Here is a 22,795-nt window from a genome sequence, read left to right on the forward strand (position 1 = left end):
ATTTTCTTTTACCACCTGTTCTGCATGAACTCTGAGCCTTAGATCTGAGAATTGTTTTGTAGATGTATCAGGTGTGACTGTTCTCCAGAATTTTGCCTTATGATTGGCTGTGAATTTCAGTCACAATTGTTGTTGCCAAGAAAAGCTTCTTTGGTCAGTGGTGAAGTATACTTAACTGTGTGTATTATTAAAAAGATTTAGGTTGCATCATATTTATATTCATGCATGGACTTACATGTATTGTAAGGATTTTATATAGATGATTCATAGTATGATTGCTTAAAACTCTTATAAATATTTACTGTTATTTCATTAACTTCCTTATTTTATATTTATCCACCTTCATATTTAGAATAACTCCTGCACATTATTCCAATCAGATGACCTTTTCTCTTCCATTGTACTGCTTGCGCACCATGTTTTCTTGTTTCTACAGTTATTCCATGGTGAATACACACATCTGAACATTTGGAGTTAGATGCCCCAGAGTAGAGAATGAGATATATTTGTCTTTGGGATGTGGATTACCTAAATTATAATTTTTCTACTTACATCTATTATGTGTATGATATTTTTATTATCCATTTATTATGTTAAAGATATCTATGAGTTTCCATTTCCTATCTATTGTGAATAGAATAGCAATGAATGTGATTGAGAGCATATTTCTAGAGTGGGATGTGGAGTCATTTTTATGGATGTGTAGAAAAAGAGCAGAATTATGTAGTAGATTTAATTTTTACTTTTAGAAAATTCTCTACACTGTTTTGTGGAATGGCTCAACTAGTTTAAAAGCCCTCCCCTTTTTAGAGAATGATTTTCTTGCCTGTTCTATAAAAGAATCCCAAATACCACACAAAGCACTGCTATACTCCCCAAAATAACAGAGAACAAGTAAGTAGCTCATTACTATTTATCTCAATTACTATCATGTAATTACATTTCGAAAACGTATATTGTCCACAAATTAATAATTAACATGCATAACTTACTAAAATGTGTCTTTAGCAGCAGCTTCTTTTCTTAAATAGAATATCTATGATTGCTTGACAAAGTGAGGGACTCTTATTTTTGTTTAAATATACATTTCAGAAAAAGTTACTTAAAAGTGGGTAAATAATTTAATTTCAGCATACTAATGGATTTTATTATAAAACTAATATATCAATTTTTATTTGCTATTTTTTTGTTGTTAATACATCTCAAAGAGTTCTTATCAGGTCTTAAGAGAATAATGTAGCACTTTGGCAAAAAGATGCACCCCAGCAGCCCTGCACTGGAGGCCAAGATGGAGAAGACTTCCACAGCTACCATGGCTTTTCCCTTGGTGTTCTGATAGACAGGGATGAAGGTGATCCAGACGCTGCAGAAAACCAGCATGCTGAATGTCAGTAACTTGGCCTCATTGAATGTGTCAGGCAGGTTCCTCACCAGGAAAGCCAGAGTGTAGCTCCCTAGGGCCAGGGCCCCTAAGTAAGCCAGCACACAGTAGAAAGCAGTAGCTGAGCCCTTGTTGCATAAAACAATGACTTGAGCATGTTCAGAGTGAGCATCTGTGTCAATATGGGGAGGAGAGGTTCCCAGCCAGACTCCAGAGAGAATTAGTTGGATCAGGACACAGATGGGGATGACAGCATTATAGATGCCTGAGACAAACAACCTTCACATTGTTCTCCCTGGTTTCATGACTCTAAAGGCCAGAATTACAGTTATAGTTTTTGCCAAAACGGTAGAAATAGCCAAGGTGAACACAAGTGCAAATGTTATTTGTTGCAGTATGCAGGAGACATTGTTTGGGCATCCAATGAAGAAAAAGGAGCAGAGGAAGCAAAGGAGGATGGAGATGAGCAGGATGTAGCTGAGAGTCTGGTTATTAGCCTTAACAATGGGTGATTCTCTGTGTTTAAGGAAGATCCCCCAAACTGCAGTTGTGCTGACAGATAAGCACAGAGCTGTGCAGGCCAGAGCCATGCCCAGAGGATCTTCAAAGGACAAGAAAGTCACTGTCTTGGGTAGGCAATAGTTTCTCTCAGGGTTTGGGTACTCTTGAAATGGGCAAGGGATGCATTCCTGCTGATCTGTGGGGAGGAAGTGAATCCACATTTTAGCTTTTACACTTATTTAGTCATTGCACATTTAAGTCATGAGAGTGCTTTCCATTGATGTGTGTAGCCTTGCATATTCTCCTTCCTGATACTGACAAGGAAGGAACTCTTTATAATTCTCATTTCTATATTATCTTGTTTAATTAACAATAAGCTTTCTGCTGAAGAGTTTATCAATTTCTCCAGAGCAATGAAATCTATATATTACTCATATTCATATGAAGTAATATTGTCAAGCAATCCTTCGAATGCTTTTTTATATACTGTGAGTTTCTAAGTATGTACACAAAGTATTTTGATCACATCCGTGTATAAAAATATACTTCCTTGATTCCACCATTATGGGTTCTTCTCATTTTTCTTGTTACTCAGAGTTTCAGTGGATATTTGTTACCCCACTTCTATATAATTTTTCTAAGGTAATATGGGAGTAAGTTAGATCTGACCTTCATGGACTATGGAGGAATTCCGATTTGGCAGTAAATTATACATACTTGCATCAACAAACGGCAGATATCTGCTCAGATCAACCAGTACCTATCTCAGCTGTGGAAGTTGCAAATAAATTTCTATAGTCTTTGACATCCTTTGACTCAGGACAGGAACCATAATCTTTCATTGTTAATTTCAGAATAATCCTGGGAATTGTTCTACTTTTTACTCTTGTTCTTTCAGTAATATTTTGAAGACTAAAAGATGACCTACATGTCATGTAATAGTACCATAAATCTATAAAATATTAAATCAGAAAGGGAGAATGACAATTGCCAAGGCTGTTTGATGTCCAAGGGAGGCTTCCTTTTTTTCTGAAAAGGAAGGGAAGAGGGCCACATGCATTGGGAGGTGAGGTGGGAGGGAGGGACTGTGAGGAGAGGTGTGAGCAGATGTTGCAATAGTACATGAACAATTTAATAATATATTTAAAAAGAAATAATAAGATTGTAATAGAATTCAATGAAATAGAAGCCAAGAAAACAATACATAGAATTAACCAAAGGAAGATCTGAATCATTCTAAATATAAACAATATTAACATATTCTTGAATCAAGTAAATCAAAGAAAGAAATAAACAATTAACAGAATCAAATTAACAGTCAAATTAAAAGAATCACAAACGACAGAAAAATCATTACTACAGAAACCCCAAAATTCAGAATATTCTAAGAAAACATTTAAAAAGTGTTATATTCCAGTAAGCTTAAAAATTTACATGAGATGGATAAGCTTTAGTTTTCCCCAAGCAACAATGATTCAAACAGGAATTCAGAAATAATTCAGCTACATAAATACATCCAGACCCATGAGGAAATTCAAAACGCCACAAAAGCCTCTGACTAAAAAAGGATGGAAGGATGAAAGATCAAAAAAAATGCAGAATCCACGATGGTGGATACCCATGTGCACTGTATCTGAGAGGCAGAGGTTCAAGACTCTGAGACCAGTGAGTGGACAGGAGGCTAGAGCCAAAGCACCAACTTAGGTGCTTCCAGTTCTGGATGGGACATCCAGGTATTGGAACTGATCTGATCCAGGTCCCCACTGGTCATCTCTCAGGTCCAGAATCAAATGGACCTAATAGATGTCTAAAGAACTTTTCACCCCAACACAAAAGAGTATATAGCCTTCTTAGCACCCCACATAAACTTCTCCAAAATTGACCATATAGTTGGGCACAAAGCAAGTCTCCATGAATACAAGAATACTAAAATAATACCTTGTATCCATTTTCACCACCGTATTCTAAACCTGAATCTCAACAATGACAGAAATAGCAAAACATGTATACACACATGGAACATGAATAACACTCTACTCAATGAGAAGTGTCATTGAAGAAATAAAGTAATCAAAGATTTCCTAGAATTCAATGAAAATGAAGGTACAACATGCCCAAACTTATGGGACACAACAAAAGCGGTGCTTACAAGAAAGTTGATCGCACTCAGTGCCTTCATAAGGAAAATTGAGATATCTCAGACAAGCAATCTAACAACATACCTGAAAGACCTAGAAAACAACAACAAAAATATAGACAAACCCAAGAGAAGTAGATGGCTGGAAATAATCAAACTCAGTACTGAAATCAATATATTAAAACCAAAATGATTCAAAGAACCAACAAAACCAAGGGCTGGTTCTTTGAGAAAATCAACAACATAGACAAACCCTGAACCAAAGTAACAGAAGGCGGAAAGACACTATTGAAATAAACAAAGTAGAAAATAAAAACGGGGGACATAAGGACAGTCACCAAGGAAATAAAAAAGAATCTTTAAGTGGTACTTCAAAAGCCTATCCTTTAAAAAAAACTTTATTTAGAATGGACAATTTTTTGATAGATTCCACTTATCAACGTGAAATCAAGATCAGGTAAATAAATTAAATAAGCATATGTCCCCTAATTAAGTAGAAGTAATCATCAAAAGTACACTTCCTAAAAAGCCCTGAGCCAGATGGTTTCAGATATGAATTCTATCAGACCTTCAAAGAAGTGCTAACTAAATACAATACTCTTCAAACCATTCCACAAAATAAAAACAGAATGAACATTACCAACCTCATTCTTTGAGACCACAGTCACCTTGATACCTAAACTGCAGAAAGAGCCAACAAAGAAAGAGAACTTCAGACCAATTTCCCTTATGAATATTGACACAAACATACTCAATTAAAATACCTGCAAACAGAATCCAAGGACACATTAAAGGTAACATCTGCTACCACTAAGTAGGTTTCATTCCAGGCATATACTGATGGTTCAGTCTACAAAAATCCACCAATGAAATGCATCATACAAACACACTGAAAGAAAAAAACAACAACCCATGATCATCTCCTTAGATGCCTAAAAAATATTTGACAAAATTCAACACCCTTTCATGTTTAAAGTCTTGGAGATATCAGGAACACAAGGCACATACCTAAACATAGTACAGACAGTATTCAGCAAGGTTACAGCCAACATCATACTAAATAAACAGAAACTTAAACCAATCCCAGTGAAATCCGGGATAAGGCAAGGATGCCCACTCTCTCCTTATCTCTTCAACATAGTACTTGAAGTCATATAGCACACTGCAAGAAATTTATCCCATTATATTGTAGAATATAAAGATGTTTAAATTAATCTTTCAACATTTTATTGTTTTTAATAAAAGAGAAAAAGTTCTGTTTCATATAAAATTGTCTAAGGTTTGGCTTTTTTGAGTGTAATAAGTAATAATAGATTCTCATCATTATAATAATGCTTATTCCTGGATACCATAAAAAGCTAAAATGTTACGCTCAGGATGCAAGGCTAAGCACTGCACTCAGGGTCAGCCACTTTGGACCCAGAGAAGAGCATGTCTGGTTGCATGCGGGTTGATGCCCCAGGTCCCGCCTCTGAGAAAAAGGTATCAGACGGGTCTGATGCTCTTTGGGTGGATGACACCTAAATGAACATCAGTACAAAGTCCCAATTTATTTCTAATATCAGAGATCAGACCTCTACTCTTGCCTGATGCATCTAAAACAAAAAGGGGGAACTGTAGAGAGCTGCGGAATGCTATGCCTTAAAGATGGAGCTGGTTTCTGCCTTCCACCTTCCCGATGGTGAGTGCTCTCTGTCACGAACAATTCCACATTTGGCTAAGGCTGAGGATCTGGCTTGCTTCCATGTATATGGACCTATCTGCATTGCCCACGTGGCACGCCTGGGTTGGCTACCCAGAGGCTATTTAAGCTGTGGGCTGGCTTTCCCCAGGGTCCGAGGATTGTTCAAGGTTCCTGAATAAACTGCATTGAAAAAAAATAATAATGCTTATTCCTTTGACTTTTTATTGTTTTATAAAAATTTTCATTTAATATAACCTAATTGCCTCACTGTATCTCTTGTTCTTCTTTTTATACCTTATCCTAGACCCACCTTATATTTATTGTCTCTCACATTCATGGACTCTTTCTCATTAAATGTGTCTTTTTGTGTGTGTCTTTGTATTCATAAATACTACTTGCTCATTCCATGTGATGTTACATGTATATTTTATCATATGGATGACCACAACCTTAAACAAGCAGCCATACTTTCATTTAAAAAGGTTGGCTTTTTCTGTTATTGTTGATAATTGAAATGTCTATAAGTGTTTTAAATGCAGTTCCATTTCTTGTGCAATGAGGAAACAATTACACATCTACTTTTCGCGGAGTTACTTTCAGACACCAATCATTACATTTGTTTATTACAGAAATATAATTCAACCTTGGACAACTGGATATCTCATATTCAATGGGGATGCTAATTTATATATCACTGCAAGAGTTGAAATGGCCATTCCATGAACCAAAAGAAATGATTTTTAAATAGGTTGATTTTGACATAGTAGCAAGAGAACTGCCACTCAAACCTTCACACATTGTGTGGAATCAGCAGTGGTTACTAATGGATTCCGCAATGAGTGAAAGAGACATAGGGAAGAGCACTACATTATGATACCATGGTCACTTCTTAGCTTTCCGATTCTACATTCCCAAGCAGTTTGAGGAAAGTTATTATTTTTATACCTGTCTGGTTGGAAATGTGCTGTTCTGGACAAAATACACAAGAAAAACAGCAGATAGGTCTTTCTTCTTGTGGAACTTTCCAGAATCCTGGACTACAGCTCTGTGAACATACAGATTGAGGAATCTGAGGGAAACACAGAAAAACTGGTAGTAATATTGTACATTAATTTAAAATAATTTAGGCTAAATAACTTAAATTCACATATCCTATGGAAATTCTATGTGTTTATGAGGAAATCAGAGTGTTTAATATGAGAGTGTAGAATGGAAATTTGAAGTTAGCACACTTTCCAATGCTAAATGTTCAACATTCTTTTTTGGTGACTAATCTGTGACTCACTTCTTCCTAGCCTTTGTGAAATGTGTATGACATCCATATATTCTCTCCTGTGAGGCAGCAAGCCAGAACTAATTTTTCATATGAATTATGGAACAATTGGATTGTCAGACAGAAACTCAGTCTCTCTTTCCTCATCTATTTCTACCTTTACATTTCCAGTCATGCAGTAATACCCATACATTCTGATTCACCTGCAAAAGGAAGTTTAGTTTTCTCATGAAAGATGGTTTGGCCATTGATGTATTATGATATATTACTGTGAATTTTACCCTTAACTCCCAATGCTAGGAATAGTTCTTTCTTTTTAAACATTAGTGACATTGTCACATGGGATTTTCACCACTTGCACATTAGGTAATTACATTAACTACTAAACTAGCACAACTTTAGTTTGTTAAATGTTAAAAATTGTGTAGGACAGGAACAAACATTTCTATCTATTCATAGACCTCTTTTCTGCCTTTGTTTGGATTTATTTTCTATCTCATAAATTTTAATATATTAACAGGAATATACTTCTGAATAACTGCATCAGCAGTTAAGAGTGCATACTGTTCTGGCAGAGAAATATGACTACAATTCCTGGCACACATATCTGGCAGCTTATATACATTTGTTACAGAAATGTGTTGTATCAAAATCCATAGTTCATTTTCTGTTCATGCTAATTCACAAACTTGTAAAATTATTGATATGCTTGAGTATGAGTTGTATTAATGGAAGGATGCTTGAGCATGATCATGCATGTATAATAAAAATATGTGAATAGGTACATACATTTGTATTTATGTGTATGTACACACAACCCACACACCTACACACCTATATAACCATGAACATTCATTCATTGACTGCAGCATGAATGAACACACATTGAAATTCAATTCATCTAATTCTATCTGCAGGAAGTAGTTAACATTATGAGTTTGTTTGTATGTATGTTTATATGTATACATATACATAATTCTGAAATACTGGTTTATTCCTGAAGGTAATCAAATTGGACTGAAGAGATGATTTAGCATTTAACATTCCTGTCACATGAACATGAATACCTGAACTGATCATGCTGAAAGGATAGAAAGAAAAGTTGGGCATGGAAAATATTCCTGTAATAGAAATTTTGTGGTCATTAAGACAGTGAGAAAGTCAAGGAAATGCTTTCCACTGAATATGGCAAAAACAATAAGCATAGGTTTTAGAGAGATAACCGGTTTAAAAATAAAAGGAAGAGCAACTGAGGAAGATAACCAGTGTTGAGTGTGGCCCTAACAAGTACATGTGCTCAGTCACACACAAGCTCACAATCACAATAGAGCTAAGAATATTGAATATAAGAATCATTTTAAATTTTCCAAGAGACACATGCTAAACACAATAAAGGCAATATACAGCAAGCCAATAGCCAACATGGACAAAAACTTCAAGCATTCTTGCTAAAGTTAGGGACAAGACAAAGCTGCCAATTGCACCATAGCTCCTCAATACAGTGCTTGAATTTCTACCCAGAGCGATAAAACAAAAGAGATCAAAGGGATACAAACAGGAAAAGAACTGAAAATATCATTATTTACAGATGATAAGTGACCCCCAAGATTCTACCAGTGAAATCCTACAGCTGCTAAACAATTTCAGTGAAGTGTCTGGACACAAAATTAACTCAAAAAATTCAGTAGACTTTCTGTACACAAGCAACAATAAGGCTGAGAAAGAAATTAGGTAAAAAAAAAAAAAACTTCATAATAGCTACAAATACTATAAAATATCTTGGTGTAATTCCAACCAAGCAATTGAAAGACATGTATGACAAGAACTTCAAGTCTTTGAAATAAGAAACTGAATATTTTAGAAGATGGAAAGAACTCCCATCATCACAGATTGTTAGGATTAACATACTACAAATGGTCATCCTCCAAAAGCCATCCACAGATTAAATGCAATTCCCATTAAATTCTAACACAGTTCTTTACAGACCTGGAAAGTTCAAACATTAACTTCATATGGAAAAATAAAAGACCCAAGATAACAATTCTGTACAATAAAAACTTCTGGCATTATCAACATCCCTGATTCAAGCTATATTACTTAGTAATAAAAATAAAACATGCATGGTATTGGCACAGAAACAGACTGGTTGATCAATAGAACCAAATTGAAGGTCTAACTATATGTCTGCATGTAGAAAATGCGAATAGACCTGTATGTATCATCTTGCACATACTCAAGTCCAAGTGGATCAAAGATCTTGAAGTAAAACCAGAGACTCTAAATCTATTAGAAGATAAAATGGAGGAAAAATCTGGAACTCATTAGCATAGCGACAATAGGATGACAATAGAACAGCTCTGAGAACAACAATTAATAAGTGGGATCTCATAAAACTGTAAAGCTTCTGTAAATCAAAGAACACTGTTTTTAGAACAAAATGGCAGCTTACAGATTGGGAAAAGATCTTCACCAACCCTACATCGCAGAGAGGGCTGATATCCAAAATACACAAAGAACTCAAGAAACCAAACATCAGCAAATCAAATAATCCAATTAAGACAAGAGGTACAAAGGTAAACTGAAAATTCACAGCAGGAATCACAAATGGCTGAGAAGCACTTAAGAAATGCTCAATGCCTTTACCCATCAGAGAATTGCAAATCAAAATGACTTTAAGATTCAATTTTACTCCAGTCAGAATGTCTAAGATCAAAAACTCATGTTATAACACATGCTGACAAGGATGTGGAGAAAGGGGAACACTCCTGCATTGCTGATGGGAGTGGAAACTTACATAACCTCTCTGGAAATCAAGCGGGCAATTTCTCAGAAAACCGGGTATATTTCTACCTCAAGACCCTGATATACCACACCTGGGCATTTACCCAAAATATGCTCTACTATACAACAAGGACATTTGCCCAGCTATGTTCATATAGGCTATATTTTTAATAACCAGAAACTGTAAACAACTTAGATGTCCCTCAACCAAAGAGTGGGTAAAGAAATTGTGCTACATTTACACAATGGAACTGTACTCAGCTGTTAAAAACAAGGACATCATGAAATATGCAGGCAAATGGTGGGAACTAGAAAAGATCATCCTGAGTGAGGTAATCCAGAAGCAGAAAGACACAGGTGGCTATATATTCGCTTACAAGAGGATATTAGACCTATAGTACAGGATAAACCTACTACAATCTGGTAGATGCATTGGTATTTAAATCTCAGCAGAAAGATTGCTTTTACCAGGCCTTCACTGAAGTCAGGGAAGAATTTGCAAGTCCATCTCCTTTTGTTTGTGACAGCAGGTGGGAGAGCTTGTCAAAATCACACCTCTTGTTTCACCTCCTTGTAAATTTAACCCATTGTTCTGAGCTGTTTTTACTCTGGCTTAAAAGCTCTCTGCAATAAAGTCAGGCTGCTGGCTGGTCGAGTCTAATCTTCCCACTGTGTGTTGTATGTTAATTTAATAATTATAATCCTCACTCCCAACTCAAGAACCGTTTGACTCTGCTGGCGGGCTCTGGCAACAATCCACAGACACGAAGATGCTAAGTAAGAAGGAGGACCCAAGGGAGAGTGCTGCAATGTCACTCAGAAGGGGACATAGATTAGACAGCAGAAGTGGATAAAGAGGGGGGACTAGACAAGAGATGTAATTGGGAGAGAAATGAGGGTTGGGATCAGATGTAGGGACAATGTCAGTGGGAGGTTCTAGGGCTGGGAACAAGAAGGGAAACTAACGTAATATATTTGTCAAGCTGGAGGTCAGTGGGAGGATGTGGGTGTTCCTATAGCTGACACCCCTAACAGGGAAAGACATGAAGCCTGAAGTGACCACCTTCTGGCCAGGCAGGACTAGTGGAGTGAGGGGAAATTAACGCATCAACAAAACCTTTGATCCAAAACTTACCCTGCCTACAAGATGTGCAGGAATAAAGATTGAGGGAAAACTCCAAATAATAATTGACCCAACCTGAGACCCACCACAGCAGAGAGCCTTACAGAACAGGTTTCTGGGAGGCTCCACTGAGCAGTTGATTGGTGATGCTGGGACTTATAGCCAAGAATGGGGTGGAGTTACAGCAGTTTTTTGGAAGTGTTGGAAGGACCTGGAAGGGGCAGGAACCCCAAAATAAGACTAACAGAGACACCTAACTAAGAACCATGGGGGTTTACAGAGACTGAGACATCAACTAAGGAGCATGCATGTTCTGGGCATTGGCCCTCTGCACACAGTTGGCCAATGAGTAGTTTGGTTTTCATATTGGTCGCCTGGTAAGTGTAGTTGGAGGCGGGGAGGATGTTTCAAACCTGAACTCTATTGTCTGCTTTTGGAGCACTTTCCCCTGGCAGGCTGGCTTGCCTGGCCTCAGTGAATGATGATATGGTCAGTTATGATGTGATTTGATGTGTTGGAGAGGGTTGATATGGTGGGAGGGGAGATCATTTTTTCTGGGGGGAAAAAGAGTAGGGGAGGGGAAAAGAAGAAGAGGGGGAAGCTAAGAGGTGAGGAAAGAGGAATCATTTTGGGGGATGTAAAGAAAATAAACTGAAATTTAAAAACAATTATTTAAAAATATCTAAAAGACATCACACAATTAATTTTAGTAACTCTTTACAAATATTTCTCTACATATTAAATATTAAAATCTTCCAGACCTGATTGAAATTGCTTGGCCATTTAATCGGAACTTCATTGATGAAAAGGCCTTGATCTTGTGGACTCTTGAAGACAAACTCTCCCACTTTAACTAGTAATGAAATATGCTGAGTATGTTCCACAAAATTTTGTATATCATACATTTCCATAATTTTCTTGTTCTCATCAAAGCTTATTTCATCTCCAGCATCATTCGTCACTTTAATTTTATTCAGAAATGGATGCAGCTGAAGAGAGACATCATTTGATATGATTGGCCCATACAAACTACTGTTTGATGACCTTTAAGGGAAATCTATTCTCTCTCTCTCTCTCTTTCTCTCTCTCTCTCTCTTGACTTTGCTTTTGAAGACACTTAGTTTGTTTAGGTGTCCCCCAACACTTGTTTTAGTGAGATGAACAGTTCTCCCCATGAAAGTAATGCAAGAGCTACTGAACATAAGTTATGGAAAATGTGGAGCATGTTCTTAGAGGAAACAAGGCCCTATAACTTTCCCCAGCACCAGCAAAACATTTCTAATTAGAAAATACAAATATTTTAGAGAAAATCAGTGGATTCATATGTATTAAGATATGTCCTTTCTGATGCCACACAATGAATATGAGTGTATTTCAATTAGGTAAATTGGTATACATGTATATGAGATTACAATGAGATACTATTAGTAGGAGTTTATGCAAAACTCCAGATTCATTTAAAAATGTACAATAAATATGTGCAAACTTTATGTCAGTTATAATTCAGGAAACTGAAAAGAGACACACTACCTGCCTTCATTTCTCTTTGGTTTGTTTTCTGTCACAACATTTGACTTTCAGCTTTGATATGAACAATATGTGGTACAATATGCATTACAAATGTGTCTGGTGCTTATGGAGGCCAGAAGAAGGTGCTGGATCCCCCAGAAGCAGAGTTACAGACAGTTGTCAGCTTTTATCTACACAACAGGAACCATGGGTCTTCTCAAGAGCTCAAAGTACTTCTAAACACTGAGCTACCTCAGGCCACTCAATATGTGTTATTTTTCTTTTTATTACCTACAAGTATGTATATATGTACACAAAGTGCATGCCTGATGCCTGCAGAGAGCAGAAGAGTGTGTCAGACTCCTTGGTGCTGAAGTTAAATACAGTTGTGAGCCAACATATGTGTGTTAACAACCAAACTCGGGGACCCTCTATGAGAAGCACATGGTTATAAATGTTGAATCATACCTCCACCATGATTTAATTACATATCTTACAAATTAAAATGGTTAATACTTCAAATTATGAAATTCAATGTTGTGTTATCTAATTCTTATTCATGTTATAAAGAACCGTTGCTTAGGTACTCTGCTCTCTAGAGAAAGGTTATACTAACTTACCTATTACCAAATCTCTGGTAGACCTTGTTCAAAACCTTTGACAATGTCTGTGTTAAATATTATTGTTTTCCATGATACTAAAGATTACATAGTACACTATACATTCAGAATTTATTTATTTATCTAGATTTGATAGAATTTAAAGTTAAATTGACTTCTTCAACAGTCTTCTTGATGATACCCTATTTGAAGGTGATCATCAAGGCTCATATGTATGGATGAGCCCTGTTTATATCTTGTTGGTTTAAAACCCAAACACATCTATCTATCTCTAATGCATGGAGATATAGCCTCAGCTTATGAATGCTGTTTGCTCTAATCTTTAAGATGGAAGCACTGTTTGGTTTAACTTCATTTTACACAATTAGGAATAAAGAATTTGTATAAGCAATTACTTTTCAGTTATGCATGACCCTAGGACAGACAATTTATTTTCCACAAAAGGTTCTTCCTACGGTCTTGTGTTATTAACCCAAATTATATTTTATGTAAAAAATCAGCTTTGGATATGGTGACTATGTCTATACATCATGGCACTTGACATAGTCCATGAAAGCATATAAATTTTAATTATTGAGCTTGCTTTATTTTTACATGGACTACATTTATATCTCATAGAATTCCATCTCACACTATGAAAGCATTTCTTAAAAGACATTCAAATTTACTTTCTTCAAGTCAGTGCTTCCAGTCCCAAAATCATGTAAGATAATTACAGACATATACAGATATACTGTGACAGAACCTTTTCCATATTAACTTATACTTTTAATTATAAAATTAAAATGGTTTAATGACTTGACCACAGTAAATTACCCAGTTATAATGTTAAATCCTGAGCTTCCCTTGCATATGAGTGAGGCTTACCTGCCATGGTAGAAGCCAGTCTGTGTTTCTGTCTTCTACAGATTCCATTTCAGTTTTGCTCAATAGCGCTTTATGGAGGGCATGGGCCACAGAATACACTGCATTCCATATGGAATAGCTGGGTTCAGAAATGGTCATCAGATCATTTTTTTCATGATTAATCTTTAGGGATATATTTGCTGGGCAGGGTTTAAGATTTTTACATGGCAAGGCAGGAAGTGAACAAGAAAAATTGTCAACCCAGAATTTAGAGAAATAAATATCTCCTGGGTATTGGGAGGGTGTAAGATCCTCAAGAAAGTTCTTGAAACCAGGGATAGTTCTCTTCTTTGAAAATGATACACTTCCTCTGAAAAAGTATAACAAATAATATTCATCTGCTGCAGAATATAAATGTATTAAGTGTTGATTTGCCATGAACCACACCTTCCCTCTGGCTAAAAATATTCTATTATTAAGGTAGAATATTAGCAAGACATCTATATCACCATAGAATACCTGTACATTCACTTGTGTATGTTGGTTCAGGTCCACCAAATCAGCAACATATTTTAACCCTAGCTTCCAATAAGCAGGGATTTTTTGTGTAAAGGCCATGCAGATATCTTCTGTTGTCATCTTTGATTTCAGGTGAGAGAGAAACTCTTTTCCATTCAGATCATCAACCACAAAAAGCCCCACCCAATTCCAGCCAAAGTATAGCAATAAAGAGATAACTCCATGGATTAGGCCTCTCTCTTTAGGAGACATCTGATAAAGGGATGGGAATGTAACTTTGTCACTTAGCTCGGCATTAAAAGGTCCATATGTGACCTGAAGAAGCAAAAGAAAAAAAAGTGATTCTAATGTTCTAGGTATTTGGGGTCATCACCTTAAGAGAGGAAATGGGCTCATTATTCACATATGAATTGTTTAACTGAGTGATAACAATCAGAGTTACACTGTGGGTTTTGTGATCTTGATTATTCCCAACCCTTACACTCACTCAATAGTTTCTCTGTTTATACTAATGCCTTCTGATGGATGCTTTGCTTCAGTATAGGCTGGTAATAGTAGTGGAAATATACCTTTGTAGATATTTTCTGCTCTCTGCGGTCTACTATCCTGAATGAGATCATAAAAATTCCTTCTAATTTTTTCATTGGTTATGGTCTTGAGGATAGTTCCAAATTTATTTACATGTCCTGTACTTTCTATTTTCTTATGTCAGATATTGACCATTCTATGTATTATCAGCTGTTTATATGCTAGATTGGGCACTTAGCTATATGTGTTGTAGAATTTGATTTGTGAGCAACTACAGCCTGAGTATCGACAGTTCATCTTGCCAGCATTTGGAGATAGAATCATGAATACTATTAAGTGATCTGCTTCAAAATTATCAGAATGTACTGCTCATGCTTTTCACCACACGCTTTCCACTGCTAATCATTGCCATACCAAGGTAATTCATTCACTGCTATTTGAAATCTGCCTAAAGTAAATATTAACCACATGTTTCTTTTCTTTTGGTCAGGTTTCCTATGTGACTGTGAACAAAAATACTTTCCTAACTTACTTGTGGTACTTTGTAGAGCTCCAAAAGTGTTCCAATAGCAGCAGAAAATTCCGGCCTGGTTCCTGAAATGATTCCTAGAGCTTTGTGTTGTGTTTTGCATTTGTAATTAGGGCTATAATCACTCCCCCCAGATATAAACATCAGAGGGCCCTCCAAGGTTCTTTTGTTAGAATTAAAAGCATTGTAGACATGGAAACCCATCGTCACATTAGGAAGCAATTGTGAGTCCTGATTGATCTCCTCAATGGCAAAGTATACAGTCAGCAAAATTTGATAGTTTTTCCATTTCGTTCTAAACACATAGGGATAGAGAAATGAGTATAGTCAGTCAATTTTTCTCAGAAATTCTTTATCAAATTCAGGAACCTAGAGGTCTTAGGCTTTGACTTTTCCTGTGACATGTGAAGCTTTTGTGAATAAGTCCTGGACAACCCAAGAACATCATGAAATGGCTCCTAAAACCTCAGAAATTAAACTGCATCTAGTAATTTTTTTTATTGCTGTGCACTGTCACTTGTCTGTGTCATATGACTGATGAATATATAGGTGCTTGTTGGAGACAAGCCCTGAGAAACTTCTGACCTTTTCTCATTCCCCCCACCCTGCTGCACCTGGTTGACCAACATCCTGCTTGACAGTGCAGAAAAGTGCTAACTGTACCATGACTTCCCAAAATAACTGCAAAGTGTTCCAGGCCCCGGGCCAAGAAGATTTTGTAACTTCTACCCTGCCCCTCCCTGAGTTGAGAGGTTCTAAAGTGTGCTTTTCCAACCTATTCCTCCCTGAGTTGAGAGGTTCTAAAGTGTGCTTTTCCAACCTACCCTTCCCTGAGTAAAAAGGATTCTACACTGCTCTCCTCCCTCGCCCCGCCCCTATCTAAGGTTGGCCTTAAAAGCCTGCTTCGGTTCAATAAAATTTGACTCTTGACAAGTGCACATTTGCTTGAGTCCTTCCTTTCTCCCGCTCATCTTTTACAGGCTGCAACCCCCTTCGCCCACATGAATAACTAGGTACCGCGGGTCGGGACAGGTGCTGATGATCTTTCTGTTTACGGAGGCATTGGGATATAGAAGAGTTACTAAGGTGTTCACTAGGAATATGATTAACCACTTCATGTCCTTTTATTTTGAAATGATTTAATTTTATACACATTTAAAAATTCTAACAAGTTTGTTTGTATGCACTCTTACTGTTAAATAGGAAGATGCCCAAGCAGGTAGGCACACAGACCCCTTTGAGTAAAAGCTAGTATCTGTTCTCAGTGCCCACTGGGTAGCCTTGGAACCATGTGTAGCTCTAGGTCATAAAATCCTTTCTGGCATCTTTGGGTACCAGGCGTACCTATGGCATTCACATATATACAAGAAGGTAAGTACTCAAGGCATGAAATAAAAATAAATAAACCTGTGTAAAATAATGTTCTAGGGCCTTGAGAAATGAATGATATGTTATGACTACTTGCTGTTCTTGTGGAGGACCCTGATTCAAGTCCCAGTAGCCAGTTTTAGGTTCCAATAATATGTACCACCACTTCTAGGGTATCCACATCCTTCACTGGCCTTTGAAGTAACCACGCACACACAAACATGTAGGCAAAACACATGTAAACCTAATGTAAAAATTAATTTTCTTTACAAAATGTAAAACATGGTATCTAAAGAAAAGGTGTTTCATAAAGCTTGGAAATTAAATGAAGAATTAGAGTTTCCTAGGTAAGGCAGTGAAAGAAAAAAAGTTATAGTAGTGTATAAAAGAGAGGAAAACCCCAAGTATATTAAGACAGTACAAAAGTGCTCTCAAGGGGAGGTGGTGTAACTTTGTTGAAGGTTGGTTGATTGAACGTCCTTGGGAGGAGGTGTAATTTTGTTGCAGGTAGGCAGGCTGAACTTTCTCACTCATGGCCTTCAGTGTTTAGGGAAGGGACCTCAGAAGCTTCTTTCAAAACCTGTGGTAGATAAGAGTATAGGTAACCCTTACAGAGGGAGATTAACAGAAATCATGAGTCTATAGGCCACTAGGTTCTACTGAAGGAACGATTCTGCCTTCAGCCCTACCATCACTGGGAAGAAACACGATTTGGTTGTACTCATTAATCTGAGATATATGGCCAGACGCTATGTTAAGAGAGAATCTATTGGTCAACACCAGGCAATGAGGAACAACTGAGAGAAAGAAAATTAGTCTTTTCCAGGGATTATCCCAAAGTAAATATTGAACTGTATGATTGTATACATGTATCAATGAGAACTCCTGGAAACAGCTGTGTCTGCAAAGACTGGCTATAAAAACTTTAATGATATGGAGAGATTGGAATGTAGTAGCTCTAGGGCCTCATTACCATAGTCCAGACTACCTGACACATCCTGTGTAGCCGTTTCTTGAACACCTCTAATGTTGAGATGATCTCTTACAGACAGTGAATAAAATCATTTTGAAATTCAGTAACGCAGCACACCACTGGCTTCTGCCTATCTAAAAGACAAGAATTACATCATATAGCATCTTGGGCCTGTATGATAACTTTCTCCATCTTGCTGTCAACCTCCTCTCTGATGTTTCCAGTGATATATTGGACTTATAGTTTTCTTTATTCACTTACTATGAAAAATGCATGAATCTACTTCCATATTGTAACATGGGATTTGGGATGACCTTAATTAGTGTTCCTAGACTCTCAAATTTATTCAACAATAAATTCGCTCTCCGGTTTTTTCCATTTGAGCTGAGTGCTGATGTTTTTCCAATCACATAAAAGTAATTCTAAAGAGGAAACAATTGATTCAGTTGGTTATATCCATATATTCATTCATGTATATATGTGTGACAGGAACTCCACATGAAGATTATCAGGGCCAATGCAACAGGGCCCAGAGGGTTCTACAGTGTCTGAAGCACCACCAAGGACAATGCATGGTTTGAACTTAGGTCCTCTACATATAAGTAGTTGAAGGGATGATTAGGCTTCATGTGGGTCCAGTAGTTAGGGAAGAGGAAGATAACTCCGACATGCAATATGTTTTCTGATTGTTGATCAATATCCCCTGATTGTGCTAACCTAACAGACCACAGGGGATGGAGACAACTCACTTATCCTAAGACTACAGGAGCTGCAGTGTGTATTTATGGGAAAAAATAGGGGAGGGGGATGTGGGAGAGAGGGTGGAATTGGGAGTAAAGAAGGGTGCAACATATTACTAAGATGTGAATTGATTTAATTAGTAAAAATATTCAAGTGAAAAGGTATGGTAATAAATGAGATGCTCCTCCTCAAATCCCAGAGAGCTCTGTCAAATATGGAATTAATTTAATGAAAAAGGCTTTCTCTGACAGACATGTGGAGTCATTAGCTATGCCTATCCACAAATAAAATGGACAGAAATGGCCTTTTCTTTGATCATATTTTAACTGCGGTAATGCTGAAAACTGAACAATGAATTGCCACGTTTCTCCCACCAGTTTGTCCCTGCCCAACCTATGGAAATTGTAGAGTTAAATGCCATACTCTGCCTGGTTAGGGTAGGTGAATTTTCCCAAGTGCCTCCTTCATAAAAAAAATCTTTCAGGCCTCATGAGTCTGGTGTTTGGAGGCCGATGATGCCCTGTGTGGCAGTTGAAGCCTTAATGTTGTTTGGTGTGGCATCAAAAGACTGCCAAACTCTGATGGCTATGAAGACTTTGAGATTGCCATGGAGGATCTCCGACTGGGTGCCAGGGATCTGTTAAGTCTCTGTCATTTTGACAGATATAAAAGAAATTTAGATTATACTGCCTGCTCAAATTTCTCTCAGATCTCTTGACATGTTGACAGTATGGCTAGTCTTGTCATAGTTACAAAATCAAACTTTTTAATGTCCTTTCATTCCTGCTGAAGATATACCTCAATGCTTCTCATTGTGCTGAAATCTTATCTGCCATTACACATTCAGAGAGAGGAAAGGCTGTTCATTTTGTAGCCCAGAACCATCCTTTTTGGTACCCCAGCTTTAGCTCTAAAGCATGAGTCTAACCCAGCTGTTTACATACACTTGCTTTTCCTAAAGTGAGGATTTCAGAATAGATTACAGATTGTGGACATGTTAATATATTTAAAATTTTATTTCTTTGTGTAAACTACTTCAAGGAATTAAGACTAGATCCACCTATCACAGGACAAACAGAATCTAGATTAAGACTTCTGTCAATTAACAATTCAGTCTTTTCTGTCTCTTGTCTATCTCTGAGGATTGGCTCTTTCCTTCCTCCTGTGTTGGAATTCCTTCTCTCTCCAGCGGCAGTGAGCTACTGAACTATGGTTTCTCTATCTTGTGAAAGCATTCCTAAGAGTCCCTTACTTCCAAAATAAATTAGGAATTCTAGTGTGTCTGTTTTTCTATTTAAGTACTCCATAACAATACAAGTACCAGGACCACAGGCTTGTATGTTCGTTTCCTGCTTAGAGAGGAAATATGTATTGAGGTTTCAATAAGGTACTTTTCATCAAAGGACCCCACTAATCCCAAAATTAATGTTCAGATGAACATGTGTACCATTTATAGTATCAACTAAACAATAGAAATATGAAAAAGCCTAATGACTCCTCTACAGTATCATAAATAACCAACAACCTAACTCACAGTTTATCAGAGAGATAAAGTGGCAGACGAATACTTCAGAAAGTAAAGTGATGAACAACAGAAAAGAAGACAGAATCAAGCAATGAATTCAACTGGGCATTGAGACAAGAATCAACAGTTTCCAGGAGAACTTCGATGAGGGTTAGAATAAACAGCAATACACAGACAATGCTCAGTACCATGTAAAATAAATCCTAAGATAAAACTGATATTCTGAAGGAGGAGAAAGACAGAAAGGTTGGAAATGAAAATCATAGAGCTTCCAATCAAATCACAGAACACTGGGTTTCCAGCAGATCTAAGTAGAAGACAGAATATGGGCATGAAACACATGAATTTCAGAACACTATATTACAATGTCAATGATAAATAAATAAGTAATGATTATGACCACAGCGTCTAAACTCTGAGATACTTTAAAGATACTAAAGCCAGAATATGAGAAACATGAGATCCTAAGAGTTGTACTGAAGACATAGGGATATTCATGTTCAATTTAGCAGAATTCTCCAAGTCTCTGGAAAGAAACAGATATTCAAACATAAGATCTTTAGATGGCTAAATAGACCTGAGAAGAATAGAAACTTATCAGGACATATTAGAGTCAGTGTGTTATTAATATATAAGCCTGACCATGGAATCACACCATGGATCAGACACAAAAGTTAGGTTTTTCCTATCCCTGATTTATTTCTGGCTGGAAACATAACACAGAGAAGTGTAAATGTTTGCAATGCACAATGAAGCAGAAAAAAAATGTGAAACTGTTTTTCACATTGTCCTCTATCTAGTTCATTATTCTCAATGGAATTACATGTGTTTAGCAGGTCATGTACTGTCTTTTAACCAGAACAACCATAGCACATTCAAGCAAGTACTCACAGATCGGCATTCCATAGTTGACTTGGTTCTCTGTCAAAAACATTCCGGATTTTATAATGTAGGTCAAGTGGGATGGAAATGGGAATAAATGTAGCAAGGTTAACGTCTGCCTCCATGTAGTTGTTGGGCCCCCAGTAATAACCACAACTGAGCAGAGGCATCCTCATTGATGTAAACAAAGGTTTCAGGAGGAGGCTGAGACAAAGCAAAGGAAGGGACATGTCAGACTCTTCACTATGCAGAGACAGTCCCCTGCATTGAGGCTGATCCAAGGAGATTCTTGGCTTAGGTCCTGTAACAGGCTCAGACCTCAACAGTGTTAGAGAAGACTTTGTATGCTACAGCTGCTTCCTACTGTTGCTTCAGGCTCTTAGTCTGTGCATACCCAAAGTTTTACATGACAGGTCAGTACAAACACTGTAGCAAAGTCCAGACAACTGAGGGTCACAGTACTGAGATATTTCTGTCACTGTAGCCAGACTTGCTCTGAATTTGCTGTCTTTTTATTGTTCTATTTCACTGTCATCCATGTACTCTTGGAATCCCATAGCCCTCGGGCTCTACACCTGGTTCCTCCAGGTGAAATACATGTTTGGTTCTTTCTTTCTTCTACAACCTGTATGATTTCATGATGGTCCACAGTGACTTTGGAGAACAAGAGTCTGAGACAAAATTGTAGGTCATAAAAAAAAAATGACAGCTTGTTTGTTTTGGATTGCTGTTGTGAAGGGTACTTTGAACATTTGATTTCCTTTAGTAAGGGGAGCAGGGGCAGTCACTCTTTGATCACTTTGCTACCTCTTTGATCACTTCTTTTAGTCAAAGTGGCTAAACTAAGCAACAGGGAAAGTAGATCCCGACAATTTTGATGAGGCTCGATAGGCTACAGTAAGATAGTAGAGGAGGAGGACATCCCTTATCAGTGGACTAGAATAGGGACATTGGTGTGGGGGCTGGAGAGGAAGAGAATTCATTCATATTTTGACATGGGGTTTTGACCAAGAAAGTAAATACTAGTGACTCAGCCTTATGCAGGACACCTGGGTTCAGGGTTCTCAACTCAGCTTTTGTATTCAGATTCCCTCCTGGAAGTCTGGCACCAAATTCAGAATTATACAGGACCAAAAGAGGGGGCAAGCTGCTCATAAGCAATTTAAATCAAGACAGACAACAAATTTATAACTTGTATGCTTAGCTTAGATTATCATCCACTTTCCTCTTTACATTCTTTCCTGATTAAAAGACAAACATCAATCACGTTAAGAATCAGGATAGGAGTAAGTTTTGAAGCCTGTGATTATGAACTCAGTTTTGAACCTGGCAACAGAAATCTTGATGTGGCTGGGCTCAGTCAACTATCTCATAACAACAACCAAAACGAAAAGTACTTCATCTCTATACTTTTCTAGTTTACTGTAATACTGTTTATCATAATTACTACTGATATAATTTCATGGTATTTTTACTATATACATTATTATAATGAGATATATACAATATAATACAAATCAAAATTTGATATCTAACTTATGTAAACTCCATTCATGAAAACGCAGCCATGAAATTTCAAGAGCTAAAACTGCAAGAGGCTTTGAACGTAGGAAAGTGAAAAAATGATGTACTGTTAACTCTTATATATAAACAAACAAAATAATTAATTGATGCCTCCTATGTATAATCTTGCAATATTTGGTTATTGGAATTTAAAAATACATATAAAGATTACACACATAAATCTATTTCTCTCTCTCTCTCTTTCTCTCTCTCTCTCTATATATCAATTCAGATATAGATAAATGTACCTATATAGTGAAATTTCTATGTAGGCACTAGCTTAATTTCTCTATATTCAGTGAGTTGTGTAAA

General features: G+C 37.0%; 1 protein-coding gene across 1 annotated transcript; it reads right to left on the reverse strand.

Annotated features, from left to right (window-relative positions):
- Positions 1-1,203: 1,203 nt before the first annotated feature.
- LOC110542997 (vomeronasal type-2 receptor 116-like) lies at positions 1,204-21,060 on the reverse strand (the record flags this gene model as incomplete). The annotated part of the gene is given in 6 exon segments (XM_060376079.1): positions 1,204-2,078; positions 6,649-6,772; positions 11,642-11,869; positions 13,877-14,689; positions 15,435-15,716; positions 20,971-21,060. Coding segments are annotated over 6 exon segments (2,412 nt in total), but the record flags the coding sequence as incomplete, so codon positions are not given.
- Between the last annotated feature and the right edge of the window lie 1,735 nt (positions 21,061-22,795).

The sequence above is a fragment of the Meriones unguiculatus genome, assembly GCF_030254825.1.
Source record: "Meriones unguiculatus strain TT.TT164.6M chromosome 13 unlocalized genomic scaffold, Bangor_MerUng_6.1 Chr13_unordered_Scaffold_33, whole genome shotgun sequence".
NCBI classification, from domain to species: domain Eukaryota; kingdom Metazoa; phylum Chordata; class Mammalia; order Rodentia; family Muridae; genus Meriones; species Meriones unguiculatus.